The sequence below is a fragment of the Mobula hypostoma genome, chromosome X2, assembly GCF_963921235.1.
Source record: "Mobula hypostoma chromosome X2, sMobHyp1.1, whole genome shotgun sequence".
Lineage (NCBI taxonomy): Eukaryota > Metazoa > Chordata > Chondrichthyes > Myliobatiformes > Myliobatidae > Mobula > Mobula hypostoma.
Window position 1 is genome coordinate 4,593,132 of NC_086129.1, and position 26,888 is coordinate 4,620,019.

Genomic DNA, 26,888 nt, shown 5'->3' on the forward strand with positions numbered 1-26,888 from the left:
GGCTGCAGGCCACAGCCAGGGAGTCAGTTCAGTCCAGAAGCCCGATGGCTGCAGGCCACAGCCAGGGAGTCAGTTCAGTCCAGGGCCCCAATGGCTGCAGGCCACAGCCAGGGAGTCAGTTCAGATCTGTAGCTGGTCCAGGGCCCCAATGGCTGCAGGCCACAGCCAGGGAGTCAGTTCAGTCCAGGGCCCCAATGGCTGCAGGCCACAGCCAGGGAGTCAGTTCAGTCCACAGCCAGGGAGTCAGTTCAGTCTAGGAGCCCGATGGCTGCAGGCCACAGCCAGGGAGCCAGTTCAGTCCAGAAGCCCGATGGCTGCAGGCCACAGCCAGGGAGTCAGCTCAGTCCAGGGGCCCGATGGCTGCAGGCCACAGCCAGGGAGCCAGTTCAGTCCAGGGCCCCAATGGCTGCAGGCCACAGCCAGGGAGTCAGTTCAGATCTGTAGCTGGTCCAGGGCCCCAATGGCTGCAGGCCACAGCCAGGGAGTCAGTTCAGTCCAGAAGCCCGATGGCTGCAGGCCACAGCCAGGGAGTCAGTTCAGTCCAGAAGCCCGATGGCTGCAGGCCACAGCCAGGGAGTCAGTTCAGTCCAGGGCCCCAATGGCTGCAGGCCACAGCCAGGGAGTCAGTTCAGCACTGTAACTGGTCCAAGGGCCACTCTACCTAGGCAAGTGCCGACAGACCGAGTCAGTTCTGTGCGGAGGTGAGTAAAGCCTCACCGAGAAGCTAGTCTTTTCCCCCCCTCGACTCTTTTTAAATTTTTTAACTTGGCTCGGTGCTTAAATCGGCTGAACACCAGCTCACTTCCCACTCTCGGGCCACGTCAATCCAACCTGGAGTCCATTCCAGCAATGGCTGCGATGGCCGCACCTGCGTTCTCCAGAGTCCAGCTTGCCACAAATCCCTGAGGATACCGCAAAAAAACGCCAGGTCGTGCAGACCTCTCGACACCCTCTGGAACCTATCAAGCTCCACTTTAAATATACCCGATGACTTGGCCTCCATTGCCGCCTGTGGCGACGAATTCCACTGACTCACCACCCTCTGGCTAAAGAAATTCATCTGTTCTAAAGGGACATCCCTCTATTCCAAAGGCTGTGCCCTCCGGTCCTGGACTCACCCACGATAAGAAACGTCCTCTCCGTATCCACTCTACCTAGGCATTTCAATTGAATCTCCCCCTCACCTTGTCCAGACTCCAGTGAGGCCCAGGCCCATCAAATAAAACCAGGGAAAGAAGTTAATTCTGCAACTGGAAAGTTGCAGACCTGAAGACTGTGGGGGCCTTTCAGTACACTTGTAAATTGAAACTAGTTGCGTCAAAAAACTTAAAATTTTCGGCCAGATAATGTATAACGTCCATTTCAAGGTATTCAGATCTCTAAGCAAAAGACAGAGCCATAGTCCACTACAGCACAGAAACAGACCCTTGTGAAATAAAACTTGAAAGCTGTAAGCCATCAGGTGGGTCAACAGGCCATTAAATCAACTGCCCTTCAGCTAACACCGTCAGTCCATTTCCACAGGGACGGTTAGGAACTCTGCTCCACGAGATCATAAAAAGTCTTGCCCTCAACTCAAACTTTACTCCAGACACCTTGCAGATTAAACACGAAAGACCACTACACCTCAGCAAATAACGCAAGCACAGAACCTCGTATCAAGCAGATGTCAATATTGCAAGGAGCAGCTTTGGCAAAGTTGAGAAATTAAACGAAGGATTAAGCGTTGGTTAATTGATTTTTTGCAGAATCTAAACATTCACAGAGAACATATTAAAAGAACATTTTAAACAAATCCATAATATCTTTGTTAAACCCTTTATTCTTAAGTGTGTGTTCTAACTGTACGTTTTATTCATGAAATATTTTAGCAGCTTGTGAAGTTTAATGGAAGCATTCTCAAAGCTATACTCATGTTAATACAGAACAGGGTGGTCATTCTGTGAAGGTAGCTGGGGTCACTGGCCCTGGCAAGTACATTGTCAAAGCTATACTTACGTTAATGCAGAACAGGGTGGTCATTCTGTGAAGGTAATTGGGGTCAGTGGCCATGGCAAGTACTTTCGGCACGATGGTGGATTCTGCCCAGTCTTTGCCAAACTTCTCCACCAACTTGGTCAAGTTGTTGGTCGCGGCCTCGCGAATGGCGTATACTGCAAGACAGCATTCACAGGTCAAGACATGATCTGATCTGATTGCCGTTGCGACTTGATTTTCAAACAAGCAGCTTGCTGATAAAATACAAAGTTCCCAAACAAAATGCTCGTACCGCCTTTTTCAAAGTGTAACCCTGTTCCATACCAAGTTACACGCAGGGGAGGAAATTATGCACTTGGAAAGTAGCATTTTAATATATTTATTTATTATTAAAAAAAAATTGAATTCAATTTTCAAACTTGATTACATAGAATAATATCTACTCGCCCCCCTCCCCTGAAGCCTTCCCCCCGTAACATACCCCTACCTTGAAACAAAGAAAGAACAACAGCAAAAAAAAGAAAGAAAGCAAGACAGACTGCCTGGATATTGAAAGGTCTCCACATGCTCCATGGGATTGGAAACAAATTTAATATATGTATTTGTTTCTTTCCCTAAAGGACCAACATCTTTGTCATTGGAGCACCTATATATACAATCCTATCTCTTGAAAATAAGGGCGCCAAATACTCATATTTATTCCTTAAATTGTAAGTAATTTTTTCAAGTGGAATACAGCTAAAGATTTCATTATTCCAATGATCCATACTTAAATACGAATCCGATTTCCAAGCAACTGCAATGGCCTTTCTGGCTACTGCCAATGCATTATTGATTATTTATTGAGATAGAGCATGGAACAGGCCCTTCTTGTCCTGTGAGCCACCCCCGATTAACCCCCAGCAGGACAGTTAACCCACTAACCAGTACATCTCTGGGAGGAAACAGGAGCACCCAGAGGAAACCCACGCGGTCACGGAGAGAGCGTATAAACTCCTCGTAGGCGGTGGCAGAAATCAAACCCAATTGTAAAGTGTTGCGCTAACCACGACGTCACTGTGTTGCCCCATGAGATATTAAAAAAAATACATCGATTACCATTATTTATTACTAATTATTGTAATTGAATAATTAGTCATTATTCAAGCCCTAACCACAATATTCAGATTCCAGGGTAAAACGGACCTACACTAAAAGCAAAACAGTCCAAATCAAATTCGTTGTTAATTTTATTGGTCCTTAATCAAAACGCACTTTACTTTAAAGAAAAATCAGCCCGGCCGTTTTTTGGGAAATTACTTTCACGGGGAAAAAACCCTCATCTGTCACTCATTTATAAAAATGTTAAAGAATGTGAATATCGATTGCAAACAGTTGGAAGGATAAACTGCATCTTGACTGACGACACAGTACAGAAGCTCAGCTTGAAAGCTGCCACTTAAATGGCTGAGAGATATTACCACGGGCGACACACAGGGGGTAGTGTGGCACGTGGCCAAGTGGTTAGGACGTTGGGCTCAACTGAAGGTCGTGAGTTCGAGTCTCGGTCAAGGCAGCGCGTGTCCTTGAACAAGGCACCTAACCGCACGATGCTCCAGTCCACCCAGCTGAAAAAATGGGTACCAGCAAAAAAATGCTGGTACAATAGGTTGGGGTCCTATCCGGGGTGGGGGACTCTCAGTCGCTTCACGCCACAGAAACTGGCATAAGCACCAGCCTAATGAGCCTATAAGGCTCGGGACAGGACTTTGACACACAGGGTTCACATGAGTGGCCCAGGTCTTAAGAGAGGCTTCTGGCATCAATTAAATACCACAACTCGCTTACACCAAGAGAACCAAGAGAACTGTCATTTACGAAAAACAGGACCTGAGCGATATTGCCTTCCAGCCGGCTTGACTACTGAATAGCTTCCACCGCCAGGCAAGAAGAAAACGAGGGAGGCAATGCAGATGTAATAGGCAGCTTCTGGAGATGCAGGCAGGATTAAGAACTCGTACGTAAAGGGGGGGGAAGGAGCGGATGAGCTGACCTGAGATCCTGGTGGGAGATGCACAGCTGTCTCTGTGACTTTCTGCCCATTCATTGGCCTGCTCTGTTGAGTGTCTCCAGAATTTTCAGCTACTATTTCAGATTCCTAGCTCCGCTGCCTTTGGAAGAAGAACCGGAGTGGATCGTGGGTCTACCCCGGGTGCTCAGATTCCACCCCCCACCCCAACACCCCACAGAGCCAGGAGAGGTCCCGGTTAGGAGGCTCATTGCCCTGTGATGAGGCGAGGGTTAAATCGGCCGGTGCGTCTCGTTGGGCCTGTTCCACGCTATCCTCGAATAACTAAATAAATAAACGTATCGGTTAAAGTCGAGTCTGTTTCTTGTTGCCTGTACTACACTGTACTACAAGATTGCTTGCGGCAGTAATAATTGGGGTTAGGATTATGATGGTATTGGGCAGGAACCTGGGAGTGCACAAACTGGGATGAATGCACTGAGAAACACGCAACTGAAGTGCGGAAGTCGTTCAGGGCTTCACTTGGATGGGGCTCGGCAGAGTTTTGTCCCACTGAGGCGGGGAAAGAACAGGAGGGTGAGGGGGGGGCATGCTTGACAAGAGACGCGCAACAGCTAGTCCAGAAGCGTAGGGTGCAAAGATCAGCCTAGAGGGTTACAAGGCGGCCAGGAAGGGAGTGAAGAATGGACTGTGGAGAACTACAAGGGGCCACGAGGAGGGCTTGGTGAGTAGGATTCATAAAACAAAAACCCTGTGGCATTGGACACGTACTTGATGGCCAGAGTGAGGGTCTGGACCGGACAGAGCTAAAAGAGGCAAAACGTTTGCAGTCGAAGGACTTTGGGGGAGATCCGCAATGAATACTTTGCTTCAGTAATCACCAGTGAGAGGGACCTCGATGCTTGTGAGGGCAGTGATATGCTACAACTTGTCGACATTAAGAGGACCTGCTGGAACTGAGGACATATAAGTCCCCGGGGCCGGATGGGATGGACCCCAGGATTACTTACGGGAAGCAAGGGAAGAGATTGCTGCACCTTTAGTGATGATCTGGTGATCCTCACTGGGGCCAGATGAGATATACCCCAGGGTTACTTACGGGAAGCAAGGGAAGAGATTGCTGCACCTTTAGTGATGATCTGGTGATCCTCACTGGGGCCAGATGAGATATACCCCAGGGTTACTTACGGGAAGCAAGGGAAGAGATTGCTGCACCTTTAGTGATGATCTGGGCATCCTCACTGGGGCCGGATGGGATATACCCCAGCGTTATTTAACGGGAAGCAAGGGAAGAGATTGCTGCACCTTTAGTGATGATCTGGTGATCCTCACTGGGGCCGGATGGGATATACCCCAGGGTTACTACGGGAAGCAAGGGAAGAGATTGTTGCACCTTTAGTGACGATCTAGTGATCCTCGCTGGGGCTGGATGAGATATACCCCAGGGTTATTTAACGGGAAGCAAGGGAAGAGATTGCTGCACCTTTAGTGACGATCTGGTGATCCTCGCTGGGGCTGGATGAGATATACCCCAGGGTTATTTAACGGGAAGCAAGGGAAGAGATTGCTGCACCTTTAGTGACGATCTGGTGATCCTCACTGGGGCCAGACGGGATATACCCCAGGGTTATTTAACGGGAAGCAAGGGAAGAGATTGCTGCACCTTTAGTGACGATCTGGTGATCCTCGCTGGGGCCAGATGGGATATACCCCAGGGTTACTTACGGGAAAGCAAGGGAAGAGATTGCTGCACCTTTAGTGCTGATCTGGTGATCCTTACTGGGGCCGGATGAGATATACCCCAGGGTTATTTAACGGGAAGCAAGGGAAGAGATTGCTGCACCTTTAGTGATGATCTGGGCATCCTCACTGGGGCCGGATGGGATATACCCCAGGGTTAATTAACGGGAAGCAAGGGAAGAGATTGCTGCACCTTTAGTGATGATCTGGTGATCCTCACTGGGGCCAGATGGGATATACCCCAGGGTTACTTACGGGAAGCAAGGAAAGAGATTGCTGCACCTTTAGTGACGATCTAGTGATCCTCGCTGGGGCCAGATGGGATATACCCCAGGGTTACTACGGGAAGCAAGGGAAGAGATTGCTGCACCTTTAGTGATGATCTGGTGATCCTCACTGGGGCCAGATGGGATATACCCCAGGGTTACTTACGGGAAGCAAGGAAAGAGATTGCTGCACCTTTAGTGATGATCTGGTGATCCTCACTGGGGCCAGATGGGATATACCCCAGGGTTACTACGGGAAGCAAGGGAAGAGATTGCTGCACTTTTAGTGACGATCTAGTGATCCTTGCTGGGGCCAGATGGGGTATAACCCAGGGTTACTTACGGGAAAGCAAGGGAAGAGATTGCTGCACCTTTAGTGATGATCTGGGCATCCTCACTGGGGCCGGATGGGATATACCCCAGGGTTAATTAACGGGAAGCAAGGGAAGAGATTGCTGCACCTTTAGTGATGATCTGGTGATCCTCACTGGGGCCAGATGGGATATACCCCAGGGTTACTTACGGGAAGCAAGGAAAGAGATTGCTGCACCTTTAGTGACGATCTAGTGATCCTCGCTGGGGCCAGATGGGATATACCCCAGGGTTACTACGGGAAGCAAGGGAAGAGATTGCTGCACCTTTAGTGATGATCTGGTGATCCTCACTGGGGCCAGATGGGATATACCCCAGGGTTACTTACGGGAAGCAAGGAAAGAGATTGCTGCACCTTTAGTGATGATCTGGTGATCCTCACTGGGGCCAGATGGGATATACCCCAGGGTTACTACGGGAAGCAAGGGAAGAGATTGCTGCACTTTTAGTGACGATCTAGTGATCCTTGCTGGGGCCAGATGGGGTATAACCCAGGGTTACTTACGGGAAAGCAAGGGAAGAGATTGCTGCACCTTTAGTGATGATCTGGGCATCCTCACTGGGGCCGGATGGGATATACCCCAGGGTTATTTAACGGGAAGCAAGGGAAGAGATTGCTGCACCTTTAGTGATGATCTGGTGATCCTCGCTGGGGCCAGATGGGATATACCCCAGGGTTACTACGGGAAGCAAGGGAAGAGATTGTTGCACCTTTAGTGACGATCTAGTGATCCTCGCTGGGGCTGGATGAGATATACCCCAGGGTTATTTAACGGGAAGCAAGGGAAGAGATTGCTGCACCTTTAGTGATGATCTGGTGATCCTCACTGGGGCCAGATGGGATATACCCCAGGGTTACTACGGGAAGCAAGGAAAGAGATTGCTGCACCTTTAGTGACGATCTAGTGATCCTCGCTGGGGCCAGATGGGATATACCCCAGGGTTACTACGGGAAGCAAGGGAAGAGATTGCTGCACCTTTAGTGACGATCTGGTGATCCTCACTGGGGCCAGATGGGGTATAACCCAGGGTTACTTACGGGAAAGCAAGGGAAGAGATTGCTGCACCTTTAGTGATGATCTGGGCATCCTCACTGGGGCCGGATGGGATATACCCCAGCGTTATTTAACGGGAAGCAAGGGAAGAGATTGCTGCACCTTTAGTGACGATCTGGTGATCCTCACTGGGGCCGGATGGGATATACCCCAGGGTTACTTACGGGAAGCAAGGGAAGAGATTGCTGCACCTTTAGTGACGATCTGGTGATCCTCACTGGGGCCAGACGGGATATACCCCAGGGTTACTTACGGGAAGCAAGGGAAGAGATTGCTGCACCTTTAGTGACGATCTGGGCATCCTCACTGGTCAGCCCTCACCGGAGGAAGTACCAGATGATTAGAAGTTGGCAAACGTTATTTCCTTTTTCAAGAAAGAGAGTAGGGATGACCCTGGGAATTATAGACCAGTGAGTTTTACTTCACCGGTGGGCAAATTATAGGAGAAGGTTCTCACAGACAGGATTTACAAGAAGCATAGTCTGATTCTGGAGAGTCAGCATGGCTTTCTGAGGGACATACCGCGCCTTGAGCCTGACCCAGTCCTTTGAGGATGTGACAAAGCATGATGAAGGATTTTTGGCGAGGAGTTTAGCAGGCTCACACAGCATCATGGAAGCACCAGGAAGACAATGTGGACAACTCTGAAGGACTTCCGTTCAACAAAAGTAACGATTCATCAAGGCTATACTCACCGTGATCCACCAGCCACGTCATGCACAAGGAGTTCAACTTCTCATCAAAAAACTCCACCCCCTAAAACAGGTTTGGACAAGAAAAGAAGAATGTTGATAAAATAACCCCTCCAACTTCTAGAAGAACACGCAAACTTGCAACATTCGCATTTTAGCCGCCTTCACCTTTCGCTACTTACCAGTACAGCTTGATAACTCCTTTGAGCCAATGGCGAAGGGGTCACACAAGAAAGATTGGCAATGTGCTCTAATAAACTGCACCAAAACTAGATCATGCTGAGGCAGAAGGCTACACAAAAGATACTCTATCTAAGGTACTTGCTTCTAGTACTTCTGAATATCCTTGAATTAATTTCTTTGTGCCAATACAATACCAGGACTACGATCCATGAAAAATAGGAAAAAACTTAGAAGTGCCCAATGGTTTAATGCAGACAGTAAGAATGTTACCAACTACTATCGATAACGTAACAGTTGGTGTGACACTATTACAGCTTTGGGGGGGGGGTCGGAGTTCAAATCTGATGTCACCTGTAAGGAGCCAGTACGTTTTCCCCGTGGAACGCACAGGTTTCCTCCGGGTGCTCGGGTTTCCTCTCGCAATCCAAAGACGCACCAGTTGGTAGGTTAATTCATCACTGTTACCTGTCCCCTGTTTAGGCTGGGGTTGGATCAGGGACTTCCCTGTGGATTGTCACCTTGTCGCGGTGGAGGAGCTTGTGTGGTCCTGTGATCCCGAGAGCAATGCCGCCTGGAGCTATGCTCCTGGTAGGGTCACCCATGGCGGTAAGGTCGAGGGTGAGGTCCCTGACAAAGAACAATCCAACCAAGACCTCAACGGTGGAACGGGCGGACGACAGCTGCAACAAATCCATCAGTTCCAATCGTCGTGGTTTCCATGCCATTGGAATCAGTCGGTTGATTTGTGAAGTATCGTGTGCTTCTTGGAGTGCAACATCAAGTACACGTTAAACAAATACACGCACAGGCGTCTTCGCTCTGTACGGAACGAAGACCATCATCCTCGACCTCGAGGGATAGCCACCACGACAACGACGGATCAGGGATTGCTGGGCGGCATGGTTCAAAGGGCAGGCAGGGCCTTATTCCGCTCTGCATCCTTAAATAAATAACCCAGCGAATCGTATGCCACCAGATCCATAGCAGGAGACTATTTCAATTTCACGATTTAAACGTAATTATGCACGCTATTTCATGCGCTGGATTATTCCGATTACAGATCCCACGCTCCTGACCAGCGCCGTATCTCTCTTCGACATGACAGTGCACCATTGTACTTTCTACAGTCAGTCACTGGGAGCAAGTTAGCCTTTTCCCACGGTGCATAATCCTCAGGTTACTTTGCTTCAGATCCAGCACAACTAACAATTCCCAGGGTAACCGCGTGGCCGACTACTCCAACCACAAGCTCTGCCCATGACTCTGACTTGGACCTTGACAACTCCTTAACCACAAAGGTGTAAATATTCACTAAACAGTTTTATGATTAACCATAAAGCACAACAAGAACATTGTGAGCTTCGAGCTGAGAAAATCTACTCCTGTGTTTTCATACCGACACTAAGAGCAATTTGCTTCCTTAAAACCAGCCACATACAAAATCCGGTATGATACAGGAGAGCTTAAGTAAGCCACAGGGAGTTGTACAATTAGTCAGCTCCATCATGGGCTCCAGCCTCCGTATTAGCCAGGACATCTTCAAGGAGCGATGCCTCAAAAAGGCAGCGTTCATCATTAAGGACCCCCACCACCCTGCCATGCCCTCTTCTCATTGTTACTACCAAGATAGAGGTACAGAAACCTGAAGGCACACACTCAGTGATTCAGGAACAGCTTCCTCCCCTCTGCCATCTGATTTCTGAGTGGACAATGAACCCACCAACACGACCTCACTACTTCTGCTAGTTACTGACACAGAGGGGTAATCTACAATAACCGGTTTACAACCAGCATGTTTTTGGGATGGGGGAGGAAATCGGAGAAACAGAGACGAGGAGTGACTCATTCAGCCAGAGGGTGGCGAATCTGTGGAATCCACTTCCACGGACGACCGTGGAGGCCAAGACACTGGGTATAATTAAAATGGAGGCTGACAGGCTCTTGATTATTCACGGCGTGAAAGGATACGGGGAGAAGGCAGGAGAATGGGGTTGAGAGGGATCACAAATCAGCCATGATGGCATGTTGGAGCAGACCCGATGGGCCGAATGGCCTAATTCTGCTCTCAAGGTCATTTGATTCCAAACAATTGGCTTATTGGTCATTACAGAATGTCTCTTGGCCCTTCCCAATCAAAGATTCAAAGGTTCACTTATTATCAAAGCACGCATCCATGTACAACTCTGAAATCTGTCTTCCCCAGATAGCCATGAAACAAAGGAAGAACGTGAAAGTCTTTCAGAGCGAAACATGAAACCTACACCCCCCACCGTACAAAAAAGAATGGCATCCTGATCATTGGCCCCCCACAAAACCACCCCTCCCTCCACACAGAAAACGGAACAGCAACCTTGACCCCCCCCACCCCACCCACAAAAAAAACCAACAGAACATTTAACCCCCAAACACCCTCCCCTCGCACAACAAAACGAAAAGAAACAAGCGATATAAAAAAAAATATAAAATCCGTAAGTCTGAAAAAGTCCGCAGACCTTAAACAGGGGTCTAAACCATGGGTTCCCACCCCTAGGTCCGCAGACCGCTTGGTTAATGGACAATTAAAACAAGGTTGGGAGCCCCAGGTCTAAATTAAGATTACCTATGTCAGTAGGCTACAAGTATAATCGTTTTTATCGCACGTTTGTTTCTGGTGCAAAAGAAATGATGTTCAAAGTTATTTCCGTCTTTAAACTAAAGTATCAATTTAATACAGGCAATCATTTCCATTCTGCAAATCATCCATATGGAAGCATTGCTAATAGACGATAAAAACATTTTAGAATAAACCACCCACCAGCTGCCCTGCAAGCAGAGGCATGTACTCGATTATCGCAAGGCGCACTCTCCATTTGGCATCTTCTGCTAATTCTACAATGGCTGGCAGGAGAGACTGTGACAGCTGGCGAATTCCAATAACTTCATTCACGCAGTCCAGATTGGAGATAATGTTCAAACGGACCTCAGGGCACTAGGAAGGAAAGGCAATTTTCTGAGTACAGCAAGGTGAAAAACGTTCATACTGCGAACGCTGTCTGACAGACACACTTGGCGCTCCCCAGACTCTCCCCTTTCAAAGTATCATCTTGGACATTTATGAAATATTAACCACACAACAGAAACACGAATGGCACTTTCACACTCACAGTACTTAGGTGCATGCATATACAGCCAGGGTGCCGAAGACTTTTGCACAGAACCGTACTTGTCAGCGTGCAGCCGAGAGCCAGTTTGTAAATCTGGCGGGAGCGCAGGATGATGGGAATGGCGAGGGTGGAGCACCCATGGGAGGGGTGTGGGACAGGTGGCTGAGGAGGAGTGCCAGGGGCAGGACGGGGTGGCGTGGGTGCAGACACATCCAGCCCTGAGAACCCAGGCAAGGTCATTTGATTCCGAACAATTGGTTTATTGCTCATTACAGAATGTCTCTCTGATGCTTCCCGCTCCTTCCCCACCTTTCCCAGCCAAAGAGTCAGAGGTTTGTTTATTATCAAAGCATGCATCCATATACAACTCTGAAATCTGTCTTCCCCAGATAGCCACGAAACAAAGGAAGAACATGAAAGTCGTACAGAGAGAAACATCAAACCTACACCCCCCACCGTACAAAAAAGAATGGCATCCCGATCATCTGCCCCCCACAAAACCACCCCTCCCTCCACACAGAAAATAGAACAGCAACATCGACCTCCCTCAAACCCACCCCCCGCACAAAAAACTTACAGAACATTTAACGCCCAAACACCCTCCCCTCGCACAACAAAATGAAAAGAAACAGGCGATTAAAAGAAGAACAGAATATATAAGTCTGAAAAAGTCTACAGTCCATTGGACAATAGTCCAATCCATAAATGCAGAACCAAGATTCCATCCTACGATATCACCGACATTCAGCAAAGGAGGGGGACAGGCGCACAATTCCCCTCTCCCTGCCCCCTTTCCCAATTTCTCAGTCCACAACAGAGACTCATTATCAGAATCAGGTTTATAATCACCCACAGATGTCATAAAATTTGATTTTTTTTGCAGCAGCACAGTGTAATATATAAAAATTACTACAGGACCGTGCAAAACTCAAGACATCCTGGCTACATACACGAGCCTAAGACATCTGCACAGTACTATACATTATGGTCTAAGTTATGGTCACACCAGCAGTATGCCAGAAATTCGAGTGTCAGTTAGCAGAAGTGAGTGCAGTTGCTTTCATTAAGGAGAAACTGTTTGGCACGCTGAAAGGTTTGAATGTAGTCAAGTCACCTGGACCAGGTGGGCTACACCCCAGGGCTCTGAAAGAGGCAGCTGTAGAGATTGTGGAGGCATTAGTAATAATCTTTCAAGAACCATTAGATTCTGGAATGGTTCCAGAGGACTGGAAATTTCCAAATGTCACTTCACTCTTTAAGATGGGAGGGAGGCAAAAGGCAGGAAGGTATAGGCCCGTTAGCCTGACTTTAGTGGTTGGGAAAATGTTGGGAGTCCATTAGTAAGGACGAGGCTTCCAGTACTTGAAGGAGCATGGCTTCCTTAAGGGGAAATTACAGGCAGGATAGACAAAGGAGAGTCAGTGCATGTTGTCCAGTTGGAGGTTCAGAAGGCAAGGTGCCACACATGAGACTGCTTAACAAGTTAACAGCCCATGGTATTACAGAAGATATCCTAGTATAGACAGAAGATTGACTGATTGTCAGGAGGCAGAGAGTTGCAAATGAAAGGGGCCTTTTCTGGTTGACTGCAGGTGACTACTGGTGTTCCGCAGGGGTTGGTATTGTGACCGTTTCTTTTCAAGCATATGTCAATGGTCTGGACGATGGAATTGATGGCTTGGTGGCCAAATTGTGGATGATACCAAGATAGGAGGAGGGGCAGGTAGTGTTGAGGAAGCAGGGAGTCTGCAGAAGGACTTGATAGATTGGGAGAATAGCAAGGCAGCGGCAGCTGGAATATACTGCAGTGTCCGAAAGTATTTCGGGTAGGTGGGGTTTGTCGGCCTTGGACGGCAGCCCGCCTAGGAGAAGGAAAAAGCTCTGATTTTAAACTTACACTGCCTTGCGGCCATGCCCACCCATGGGAAAGGCTTCGGGAGTAAGCCCCCAAGGTACTTCGATGTTGATGACAGCTTCACTCTGGCAACCTCTGCGACGGCACTGGTGCCAAGCTGTATGGGCGCTTGCCCTTCCCTTGGACTACATCAGCGACGCGGAGAGGGGAACAGCCGGTTCTTCACATCTTCCCGCCCAGGCTTGCGCCCTGGGGAGAGGACACAGTCCACCAGAGGCGCAAACCCACGACCCCCTGGGATCGAAGGGTGCCTACAACCAGAAATGTGTGGCTGTGCATTTTGGTAGAAGGAATAAAGGCATACACCATTTTCTAAATGGGGAGAAAATTCGGAAATCAGAGGTGCAGAAGGACTTCGGAGACCTCGTGCAGGGTTCCCTAAACGTTATCTTGCAGGCTGAGTTGGTGGTACGGAAGGAAAACGGAATGTTGGCATCCATTTTGAGCAGACTAGAAAAATATAAGGGGGACGCTGAGCCTTTATAAGGCATTGGTCAGAACGCAGTTGGGGGTATAGTGAGCAGTTTTGGGCCGTTTATCTAACGTCCTGGAATTAGAGGGGGTTCACGAGAATGATCCTGGGAATGAAGGTGCAAACATAGAAGCTGATGGCTCCAGGTCTGTCCTCGATGGAGTTCTGAAGGGAAGGAACGGGGGGGTGAATCTCACTGAAACTTATCGAATACTGAAAGGCCTAGAACAGAGAGGATGTTTCCTACAGTGGGGGAGCCTATGACCGGAAGGCAGCCTCAGAATAGAGGGATGTCCATTTAGAACAGAGCTGAGAGGAAATTTCTTCAGTGAGAGGGTGGTGGAGCTGTGGAATCCGTCAGCGCTGATGGGCTGTGGAGGACGAGTCATTGGGTATATTTAACATGGAGGCTGACAGGTCCTTGATTAGTCAGGGTGTTAAAGGTTACGGGGGAGAAGGGCAGGAAAATGGGGCCGAGAGGGTAATAAGCCAGCCATGATGGAATGGCGAAGCAGACTCGATGGGCTGAGTGGCCTAATTCTATCCTTTATTGTCCATTCACTCTGCCTGAGTGCAGGCGAAATCCTTGAGAGGGTCATGGAAGGAAACAACAGCCATTTTGTGAAAAGCTGCATTTCACAAAAGAAAAACACTTGTATTTCTGTGTTTGAGAAATCTTACTGCACCTTTGGCATAAATACACGCAACAATTCTAATTACTATTAAATTATCCAACGGTTCAAATCATAATTCGGCAGGCTTTTTTCTTGATTTCATTTCGAACCAACAAATAATTCAAGGCTGGAATTAACAGCCGACAATTTGAAAATGTACCCTTGGAATCTGTCAGCTGCGCCTGGAAAATCAAGGCATTTCCGACATTTGGTGAATCTGCAGCACATGAAGGGAATCATTTTAATTATAAACACGAGCGAGTCTGCAGACGCTGGAAATCCAGAGCAACTCACATAAAACGCTGGAGGAACTCAGCAGCTCAGGCAGCGTCTAGGGGAACGAATAAACAGCCGGTGTTTCAGGCCCAGGCCTTTTATCGGAGGGGGAAGATGCCAGAATAGAAAAGGTGAGGAGAGGGGAAGGAGGCCAGCTGGAAGGTGATAGGTGAAGACAGGTCAAGGGCTGGAGAAGAAAGAATCTGAGAGAGGAGAGGAGAGTGGACCACAGGAGAGATGGAAGGAGGTGGGGACCCAGGGAGAAGTAACAGGCAGGTGAGAAGTAAAAGCTCAGTGCGGAATAGAGGAAGGGGAGGGGGGGGATTTTATTTTAATTTTTAAAAATAATTTTAATTCTGTAAAAAAATTGAGAAAATGCAAATTTCCTCATTAATTTAAAAATCCAAAATTTGCTCATGCAGCCTTTTTGTTTAAACTCACGCCAAAATAAATAAGTGACTTTATAGATGGAAAAATAGTTCCATCACATCATTAAGGAATTCACCTTTAATCCAATACACACCAAGATTACAATCTAGCTCTCCACACATGATGGGAGAGTGTTCCCATGGCAACACATCACTGCTTCTAAAGAATGCACTGCACATTTGCTCTTATCTAAAACTCTCAAACTAAAAGAACAGTTCGAGAGACTCCGGTGGAAGAACCAGTTGTTATTCCACTCATGATTCATAAGAATGTAAGAAATAGGATCAGGAGTAGGCCATTCGGCCCATTGAACCTGCCCCGCCATTCAATAAGATCTGTCTGTAAACTCAGCTCCATCTACCTGTCTTTTCCCCATAACCCTAAATTCCCCTACTATGTATAAACCTATCTAACTGAAGCTTAAATATATTTAGTGAAGAAGCCTCAACTGCTTCCCTGGGCAGAGAATGCCACAGATTCACCACTCCCTGGGAGAAACAGTTTCTCACCTCCATCCTAAATCTTCTCCCCTGAATCTTGAGACAATGTCCCCTAGTTCTAGTCTCACCTACCACTGGAAACAACTTTCCTACTTCTATCTTATCTAACCCTTTCAAAATTTTGTATGTTTCTACAAGATCCCCTCTCATTCTTCTGAATTCCACAGAGTACAGTCCCAGACGACTCAATTTCTCCTCATAGGTTAACCCCTTCATCCCTGGAATCAACCTGGTGAACCTCCTCTGCATCACCTCCAAAGCCAGTATATCCTTCCTCAAGTATGGAGGCCAGAACTGCACACAGTACTCCAGGTGCAGCCTCACTAGTACCCTGTACAGTTGCAGCATGACCTCCCTGCTCTTGAATTCAATCCCTCTAGCAATGAAGGCCAACACTCTGTTTGCCTTCTTAATCACCAGTTGTACCTACAAGCCAACTTTTTGCACAGGCACTCCCAAGTCCCTCTGCACAACAGCATGCTGCAATCTTTCACCATTTCAATCATAATCTGCTCTTCTATTATTCCTTCCAAAGTGGATGATCTCACACTTACCAGCGTTGTATTCCATCTGCCAGACCTTGGCCCACTCACTTAACCTATCGATATCCCTCTGCAGACTCTCCACATCCTCTGTACAATTTGCTTTTCCACTCAGTTTAGTGTCATCTGCAAATTTTGCTACGCTACACTCAGTCCCCTCTTCCAAGTCATCAATGTAAATGGTAAACAGCTGCGGGCCCAGCACCGACCCCTGTGGCACCCCACTCACCACTGACTGCCAACCAGAGAAACACCCATTTATACCAACTCTCTGCCTTCTATTGGTTAACCAATCCACTATCCATGCCAATACACTTCCTCCGACTCCATGCATCCAGATCTTATTTGTAAGTCTCTTGTGCGGCACCTTATCGAACGCCTTCTGGAAATCCAAGTATACAACATCCACCTGTTCCCCTCTATCCACTGCACTCATTATGTCCTCAAAGAACTCCAGTAAGTTTGTCAAACAGGACCTGCCCTTTCTGAAACCATGCTGCGTCTGTCTAATGGAACTACTACTTTCTAAATGTTTCGCTCTTTCTTCCTTAATGACAGCTTCAAGCATTTTCCCCGACTACAGATGTTGACTGGCCTAAGGAACTGGCCTTAGAAATGTTATTCACTGAATATCATCTTCCATTCCGGCTCCCCTCTTCTCTTGTAATCTGCCTATCACCTCCCCCTAGTGTCCCTCCTCCTTCCCTTTCTCCCACGGTCCTCTCTCCTCTCCTGTCAGATTCCTTCCTCTCCAGCCCTTTACCTTTCCCACCCATCACCTCCCCCTGGTGTCCCTCCTCCTTCCCTTTCTCCCACGGTCCACTCTCCTCTCTGATCAGATTCCTTCCTCTCCAGCCCTTTACCTTTCCCACCCATCACCTCCCCCTGGTGTCCCTCCTCCTTCCCTTTCTCCCACGGTCCACTCTCCTCTCCCATCAGATTCCTTCCTCTCCAGCCCTTTACCTTTCCCACCCATCACCTCTCTTCAACCCCCTCCCCCTCACCTGGTCTACCTATCACCTGCCAGCTGGTACTCCCCCCACCCCACCCCCACCTTCTTATTCTGGCGCCTTCCCCCTTCCTTTCCAGTCCTGACAAAGGGTCTCGGCCCAAGGGTTCATTCCCCTCCATAGATGCTGCCCGACCTGCTGAGTTTCTCCAGCATTGTGTGTGTGTGTGTGTGTGTGTGTGTGTGTGTGTGTGTGTGTGTGTCTGTGTCTGTGTGTGTGTGTGTCTGTGTGTGTATGTGTGTGTGTGTGTGTGTATGTGTGTGTGTGTGTGTGTGTCTGTGTGTGTGTGTGTGTCTGCGTGTGTGTCTGTGTGTGTGTGTGTGTCTGTGTGTCTGTGTGTCTGTGTGTGTGTGTGTGTGTGTGTGTGTGTGTGTGTGTGTGTGTCTGTCTCTCTCTCTCTCTCTCTCGCTCGCTCTGGATTTCCAGCGTCTGCAGAATCTGTGATTATAACATTTCAGGATGCTGGACATCACCGCACAGCTCCAAGCAGACGGCAGTTATAATGTTTGTCAACAGGGAAGATGGCAGATGAACATGGGCCAGCTGCTGTCCCCTTCCAGGAATCAACGTCAGTGAGAATAAAAGCCTAGACACATCAGTCTGTATGGCAACACCTCCCGTTCCTGCACACTTATCCAGATACCTGTATCTCGTGGTGGAGCATGGACTGCTCGTCACCTTCAAAGTTCCAGAGACGGCAACCAGCTTTTCAATCGCCTAATGAACAATAAGCGACCTTTCATCACCACTCTTGACTTTGACGGCCGCTTTCAAACAGCACACAGAAGAAAGCTGTCCGCTGCCGTTCGGTCGGCTATTCAAAAAATTATCCACGACGCCCGCCAGTCACGCAAGGGGTACGTTAAGGTCTGTACTTCGTGATAAAATTACCTCATCTTTGAGCTGAGCCAAGAACAGAGGAAGCAGGTGCTCAACAGTGCTGTCCTTGCCCAGGATGGTGGACAAGCCCATAATAACAGAGGCCAGAGCTGACTTCACGTGTTGATTGGTGTCAGACACAAGTTCCTGGAAAAGAAACCCATAAAATGATCAAATGAAAGCCTAGGCAGGTATCTTAGTCAACACGCACAAAATGCTGGAGGAACTCAGCAGGCCAGGCAGCACCTACAGAAACGTCGACTGTACTGTTGTCCATAGATGCTGCCTGGCCCACTGAGTCTTTCTAGCATTTTGTGTGTGTTGCTCAGATTTCCAGCATCTGCAGATTCTCCCTTGTTCGTGATTAGATATCTCAGTCAAGTTGCCATCCTGCTCCACGTTCTTATGACCCACCTGATCAGTCATGGATCATTCTTAGATAATTTCTTTTACAGTTTGGTATTGTAGTTCATCGATCACAGAACAGAACAGGTCCTTCACCCCACAATGAAATTCCGAATCAAGTGGGCAATCTAATCCACACGATGTCCACATTCTTCCATTTTCCTCACCTTCGTGTGCTTATCTAAATGTCATTAAAAGTCCCCGATATATCTAGCCTCTTACAATCACTCCAGGCAGCCAACACCACGTTTAAAAAACAAGCAACACACACAAGGTGCTGGAGGAACTCAGCAGGCCAGGCAGCGCCCATGGGGAGAAAAAGGACAGTCGACATCTCTGGCCGAAACCCTTCAGCAGGACCTCAACCCTTCCTGACGAAGGAGTTCAGCCCGAAACGTCGACTGCACGTTTTCCTCCACAGATGCTGCCTGGCCTGCTGAGTTCCTCCAGCAGCTACAGATTTTCTCTTGACTGTGTTAAAAATTTGCCTTACACACCTCCTTTGAGATCATCACCCCCCACCCCGCCGCCACCTTAAATGCATGCCCTTTGGTACTAGACACTTCAAAACCTGGGAAAGAGATGCTCCCTGTCTACTCTATGCCTCTCCTAATCATATAACTTTCTATATGATCTCCTCTCAGCTTCTGCCACAGCAGAGAAACCAGCCCAAATTTGTCCGACCTCTTGCACTCTCTCCAAAGCCGCGACATCCTTGCTATAGCGAGGTGACCAGAACTGTGAGCAGTGCTCCAGATGCGGCCCAACTATAAGACTGCAGCACAACTTCCTGAGCTCAATGCCCTGACTAGTAAAGGGCAGCACGCCACATGCCTTCTTAACCTCCACGTGTCAATCCTTATTGGAGTGGGAAGTTCATTATGAACCAAGCAATGCTAGTGTGAGAGTCTTTCACTCTGCTGAACTCAGTATGTTTAGTAACGTCAGTGATCCTTGTGAATGTCATCAAAGCTGTAGAACAAGAGAAACTGTACCCGCTAAATCTTTGCAAATACCTTTTCCTCAAAGTCAAGGGCAAGGTGTACTGTATCTTCCTACAGACCACAAAACCAGACCAATGTTGTAAGATGCCTTTTCAGAAATGTGTTTGCTCAGTGGTTGAACGGCTCCACTTAATATCAGAGAACGCGTACAGCACACAACCTGCAATTCTTATTCTTCACAGACAACCTCGAAAACAGAAAAAAACCCCCAAAGGTGAATGACAGAAAAAACGTAGAGTCCCAAAGCCCCCCCAACACCCAAGCAGTGTCAATCCTCCCCCCCCACACTTATTCTAGCATAAAGCACCAGCATTCCCACCACCCAGCATGCCAACAAGAGCAAAGCCCCCAAAGAGAGACCATGGTCTACAGTCCATCAAAAACTAACTGCTCACTCCAACATTTTGACATCCCGGGGGAGAGACAGATAGTGCGAGAGGAGACAACAATCATTATTTCGAGTTAATCAGTCTGAAGTGTTTTTTATTTCAAGTTCAGAGGGACGGAGGGAGTGGGAGAGGGGCAGGGGGAGGGAGAGAGGGCGAGATGTGACTCATGCTTGGATGCTAAGCTTTTCCAGTTACAAGCAGTTCACAGCAATTAAACCTGGATTAAAAGGCGCCTGAATCCTCCTTTCAGGCCCAACCAAAATACAGAGGGACTTTTTCCTGAAGTGAATGAGATGAGCTGCTACACTAATTTTAGACAGACTGTATAACCAGCCAAGAATTTGAGAAGGCATATTACCTTAACATACGGCAAGATGTGACTCATTATGACAGTCTCCCTGCAATCCACTGGCAAGTTTTCACAAAAATCTGCAAGATAAGAGTACTGCATGTTAAAAGATTTATTCTCAAACAAAACAATGGAGTCAGAGAAAAGTACAGGACAGAAACAGGCCCTTCAGCCCATCTATTCTGTGCCGACCCATTTAAACTGCCTACTCCCATTGACCTGCATCTGGACCAAAGCCCTCGATATCACTACCATCTATGTACCTATCTAAACTTCGCTTAAATGTTGAAAGAACTTGCAAGCACGAGCTGCACTGGCAGATCGTTCCACACTCCCACCACAATGATAAATCAATAAAGTTTAACAGATTTTAAGCAACTGCTGAAGAGCATCTGCCTACATTATTTGTATCTTTTCAGAAGGTAATGGCAAGAAGAGAAAAATACATTCTTAACCACAATTTAAATCGTACAAGGAAAAGCAAGGCCAGCACTTGCAGCGTAAACATCAAGATCCAGGCGGCACAGGTTCAATGCTGGCGCATTTGTACGCTCTCCTCGCGACCGCGTGGGTTGCCTTCGAGTCCTCGTTTCATCCCCCATTCCAGTTGGTAGGTTAACTGGTCATTGTAAATTGTCCCGTGATTGGGATAGGACTGAATCGGGGGATAGCTCGGAGCCTATTCCGCGCTTTAATCTTAATAGGAGGTATCAAATTGGCCCACTCCTCCTCTAAAGTGTCGGCCAAGTTGTTCTGGTGAGTTGGCATTAATGTACCAGCTACTGAAGACGACTGGCTAAGAATTTTGGCAGGCACAGCACAATTGACTTGAAGCATTTGACTTATGGAAACGGGCCAGGCCAAGACGACTGATGCTGCGATACTTATCTCGGCTAGCTCCACTTTGCACGGAGGCACGATCCATGACTAAACTACCACAATCTGAAAGGCCAAATACAATTCATGCACTCCTTTTTCAAAACACTCGACTGGAGCCGGATTTTGTGGATGAAGTGGAATCCATCTGGGAAGCAACATCACAATGTTTCTACCTTTGTCTGCTATCTTGCTTACTGCAAAGTAGGGAATCCACAGCACTAGGGCTGCGAACAACACCACCAAAGACGGTTCGCAAAGCAATCCCTTTCGCATCTTTGTTTTACTTCAGAGCCTGTCCTCTCCAATCTGGTGACTTGAATTCGGGCCGATCGGGCGCTTTGCTGTCTCCGAGCGCTTCGTAAGCCTGGAGACCGGGCACGACTCTGCCTCTCACTGATTAAAGCGCTGAAGAAGATTGAAATCAAGCCAGGCGCGCAGGGCAAGTGAGTATGCAGTGCCGTTTATCAGCCTCTCGCTGGCTGTACCTCACGCTCAGAGTTAAAAATACACGTGGACTAAGATGTTAACTCTCCTGTGCTATCACCAGTGGGATCATCAGTTGATCTGCCACCCGTCCTCAGGAGTTTCGGCCCGCAGTGCTAAAACACCACCTCCCACTGGTGAGCTTAAAAACTTGGCATCTGCCTCTATCAGTCACTTCCATCCAACAGATAGTCTGCTCTTCAGGTGTCTATGCAACTACTGAAGGGTTTGCAAGATATGTATACACTGTCTGACTATCTGCCCCTCTGGACATACTTGGTCCACACCCATGCTGATCCTTTCTCTGCCGCCTCGGCTGCAGCCCTGCTGGTTGACTTGATCTCTCTTCTAGTGAAGCCAAGGTCACGCAGCCACTTCTGGGAAGTGAACGCAGTAAACCCACGGCAGCCTACTTCGAATGGACAGCATGAGACCTTCCACCCTCTGTCTCTGCACTCTGATCTTAGTGAATCTCTCTGATCAAGCGAGTCTCCCCGCTCTCCCGTTGCTGTCGGCCGATGGTACCTGAGCATGCTTTAATCAACGCAGATTGTAGATTTCGACTCATTCAGGTTTATGATGTGTTCTACTTCATCTCTCTATGTGATGACGTGCTGCTGGAGGCACAATCGGTGGACAGTGGCGTGGCTGGGTGGTCCGACATCCACCCCAGTTTCTTTGACGGAAGATCCGATCAACGGACATGTACACAGAAAAAGTTGCAGCTTATTATGCATCATTCCTTCAGGTTGTCATGGCCAGGGGCGGTAATGGGGATGAGCTCCCACTACAGATTAAATGCTCCTAACGGCGTGCACCTCAAATAGCCTGTCACAACCAAGTCCAGCTCCTGGCCTTTGCATGTGGGCTTGCTGACAGGGCAGGGCAGGTCACTGACACTTTAAAACTGGTCACTTCGGGCAGACGGGGCTCGTCAGCTGTGGTTGGCAGCTCATCTAGAAGGAAAACTCTGATCTCAAACCCCCAATGCCTTGCGGCTGTACCCGCTCACGGGGAAGGCTTCGGGAGTGAACCCCGAGGGAAAAATCCGGAGCTGGGGTCCCTGAGGCAGTCCGACGTTGAGTTCAATGCTGACTGGCAACTCCTGCGACGCCGCTGTTGCCAAACTGTATCGGGTCTCTGCCGTTCCTTTGGGTTCATCAGATGTGTGGAGAGGGGGAGCCTGCGACACGGGGCAACAGCTCGCTTTCCGTATCGTACTGCCCGGGCTTATGCTTCATGTAGACTGCTGCGCCCAACATCCATGCTGGACCCTGACCAACGGAGGGCCTCGAGTTAGGCAGTCAGTGATACAAACGTAAAGAACACCATTCACCCTTGTTCACAATCTCACAACCTTTCAAGACTCCTCACAAGCAATGAAGTGCACTTTGTAAGGAGCAGCCACTATCGAAACATGAAGTCAGGTGACACGCAGTTCCTTTCCATTTGCTGTTATCCAGTTCTGGGATGAGATCAGGATGCAAAGGGGAGGCATGCTATTCTCGCTTGGAGAAGTGTCACCAGGCAGTACCTCGATGTTTGGTACGTCATTAAATAGAGTCATAGAAAATCACAGCACAGAAAAGGCCCTTTGGCCCCTCTCGTCCATGCTGAACAATTCAAACTGTCTACTCTCAGCGGCCTGCACCAGGACCATAACACCTCCCCCATATCCCTACTATCCATGTACCTATCCAAACTTCTCTTAAATATTGAAATCAAAACCGCGTGGACCACTTGTGCTGGCAGCTCGTTCCACTCCCACGACCTTCTGTGTGATGACGTTTCCCCCCTTGTTCCCCTTAAACTTCTCACCTTTCACCTTTAACCCATGACCTCTGGTCGTAGTCAAAGCCAACCTCAGTGGAAAAAGCCTGCTTGCATTTACCCCATCTATACCCCCCCATAATATTGTACCTCCATCAAATCTTTCAACCTTCTGCATTCTATAGAATAAAGTCCTAACCCATTCAATCTTTCCTTTTAACTCAGGTCCTCCCGACCCGGCGACATCCTTGTAAATTTTCTCTGTATTCCTTCAACCTTGTTTACATCTTTCACAGGAGTTCAAAGTTCAGGGGTGTCCAGGGAACGGGGTCGCACCTCTGGTGGAGGGGCTTGTCGTGTCCATTCCGGGGCAGCTCACCCACCGGACACTCATCTCTCACCTGTGGCTGCGAGCAGCCGTTTGCACGTGACAGCAGTCTCATACTCCGGTGAGATTGGGACAAGCCAGTCCTAGCACGCAAAGTCAGCCTCAGCGGACTGGGCGGGTGAGATCTACAGTAAAACCCAACGGCCAGGAAGGTGGCTCTGCATCGCTCCGTGGAGAGCGAGGGGCATGAGAAGACACGGAAGACATCCTGGTCATCCACTGCAGACAAGAAGACCCCAGTTTCTTCTGGCGCTTGTTCATACCACTGGACCCGGACTTCTGAGGCCAAGAGAGTGGAAATGCCCCAGTGCAAAGGCTTTTCCATTTTAAAAACTCTCCCGCACAGGTTTCCCGTCATCGTCGGACAAGATGGGCAACCACCATGCATGCTATACACAACCTTGACATTTATCTCCTTACAGGCAGCCACAGAGCAAAGGAACCCAACAGAACCCATTAAAAACAGAAAACCGTCAATCACACACAATGAGCAGAAAAAAAAAGACAAATCATGCAAACAAGAAAAGGAAGCAAATAATGTTCAGGACTGCACCGCAAAATGCCAGGTTGGACAGCTGGGTCAAAGGCTCGTCTCCACTAGGGAAGTTACAGGCACAGATTGCAGTGATCGTTGCCCAGAACAAGAGTCTATTAATAAAGTAATTGATAGCTACCATCTTAAACCGGATGGGAAAGACAAGAATGAGAATTCCCAACCAACCTTTAACTTTGTTGGCCCCAGCGGCACGCACTTCAGCCTCACAATCTTTCAACAGGTTTTGGAAAGCAGGAACCAGATCATTTTCCGTAATTTCAGGACCCACGGCTTTCTGAAGCTTTAAAGGCAAGAGAAGCTAAGTGAGTAACAAAGATAGAACGGGTTGCAACAGCAGCAATCTGTGCATTAACACGTGAACAGAGGCATCACAAAGACAACACCATCTTCCCTTCCACGCTCTCCTCTCGCTGCTGCCATCAGGAAGGAGGTACAGGAGCCTCAGGACCCGCACCACCAGGCTCAGGAACAGTTATTACCCCTCAACCATCAGGAAGGAGGTACAGGAGCCTCAGGACCCGCACCACCAGGTTCAGGAACAGTTATTACCCCTCAACCATCAGGAAGGAGGTACAGGAGCCTCAGGTCCCACACCACCAGGTTCAGGAACAGCTATTACCCCTCAACCATCAGGAAGGAGGTACAGGAGCCTCAGGACCAACACCACCAGGTTCAGGAACAGTTATTACCCTCAACCATCAGGAAGGAGGTACAGGAGCCTCAGGACTTACACCACCAGGTTCAGGAACAGTTATTACCCCTCAACCATCAGGAAGGAGGTACAGGAGCCTCAGGTCCCCCACCACCAGGTTCAGGGACAGTTATCACCCCTCAACCATCAGGAAGGAGGTACAGGAGCCTCAGGACCCGCACCACCAGGCTCAGGAACAGTTATTACCCCTCAACCATCAGGAAGGAGGTACAGGAGCCTCAGGACCCACACCACCAGGTTCAGGAACAGCTATTACCCCTCAACCATCAGGAAGGAGGTACAGGAGCCTCAGGTCCCACACCACCAGATTCAGGAACAGTTATTACCCCTCAACCATCAGGAAGGAGGTACAGGAGCCTCAGGTCCCACACCACCAGGTTCAGGAACAGTTATTGCCCTCTCAACCATCAGGGAGGAGGTACAGGAGCCTCAGGACCCACACCATCAGATTCAGGAACAGTTATTGCCCTCTCAACCATCAGGGAGGAGGTACAGGACCCTCAGGACCCACACCACCAGGTTCAGGAACAGTTATTACCCCTCAACCATCAGGAAGGAGGTACAGGAGCCTCAGGACCAACACCACCAGGTTCAGGAACAGTTATTACCCCTCAACCATCAGGAAGGAGGTACAGGAGCCTCAGGACTTACACCACCAGGTTCAGGAACAGTTATTACCCCTCAACCATCAGGAAGGAGGTACAGGAGCCTCAGGTCCCCCACCACCAGGTTCAGGGACAGTTATCACCCCTCAACCATCAGGAAGGAGGTACAGGAGCCTCAGGACCCACACCACCAGGTTCAGGGACAGTTATCACCCCTCAACCATCAGGAAGGAGGTACAGGAGCCTCAGGACCCACACCACCAGGTTCAGAGACAGTTATCACCCCTCAACCATCAGGAAGGAGGTACAGGAGCCTCAGGTCCCCCACCACCAGGTTCAGGGACAGTTATTACCCGCTCAACCATCAGGAAGGAGGTACAGGAGCCTCAGGACACACACCACCAGGTTCAGGAACAGTTATTACCCCTCAACCATCAGGAAGGAGGTACAGGAGCCTCAGGATCCACACCACCAGGTTCAGGAACAGTTATTACCCCTCAACCATCAGGAAGGAGGTACAGGAGCCTCAGGACCCACACCACCAGGTTCAGGAACAGTTATTACCCCCTCAACCATCAGGAAGGAGGTACAGGAGCCTCAGGACCCACACCACCAGGTTCAGGAACAGTTATTACCCCTCAACCATCAGGAAGGAGGTACAGGAGCCTCAGGACCCCTACCACCAGGATCAGGAACAGTTATTACCCCTCAACCATCAGGCTCTTGACCAACAGGGGATAACGACACTTACTCGATTGAGATGTTCCCACAACCAATGATCTTACTTTAATGACCCTTTATTTTGTCATTTCATGCTCTCGTTATTTATTGGTATTTATTTATATTTGCATATGCACAGTCTGTCGTCTGCCCACTACTTGATCTTTTATTGATCCTGTTTACAGTTACTATTCTATAGATTTGCTGAGTATGCCAACAGAAAATTGAATCTCAGGGCTGTATGTGGTGACATGTACGTACTCTGAAAATAAAATTGAAAATCTGAACTGTACTTTAGCTACGGACTTCAAGATTAGGTTATATGTGGTCTTGAGCACAGAAAGTGCCTTTTGTTAAGGTCTTTCATTAGCAATGATAGCAGAACATTACAAACACAATAAACTCCGTACCTTTATAAATGCAATTGTTTTCCAATAATGGGTTGGTGCCAATTTTACAAGCGCTCTGGGAACCTTTATCTTGATCTGGCGTATT

General features: G+C 48.5%; 1 protein-coding gene across 1 annotated transcript in view; it reads right to left on the reverse strand.

Moving 5' to 3' along the window:
- The window catches only part of ppp2r1ba (protein phosphatase 2, regulatory subunit A, beta a), a 90,699-nt gene that overhangs the window by 14,972 nt on the left and 48,839 nt on the right, over positions 1–26,888 (reverse strand). Inside the window, exons 7-12 of the mRNA XM_063038161.1 lie at positions 24,522–24,636; positions 20,290–20,360; positions 18,146–18,280; positions 11,088–11,261; positions 8,114–8,174; positions 1,999–2,153 (exon numbers count right to left, since the gene is read on the reverse strand). Of these exons, the coding sequence (XP_062894231.1) occupies positions 1,999–2,153; positions 8,114–8,174; positions 11,088–11,261; positions 18,146–18,280; positions 20,290–20,360; positions 24,522–24,636 (711 nt within the window). The remainder of the gene's footprint in view (positions 1–1,998; positions 2,154–8,113; positions 8,175–11,087; positions 11,262–18,145; positions 18,281–20,289; positions 20,361–24,521; positions 24,637–26,888) is intronic.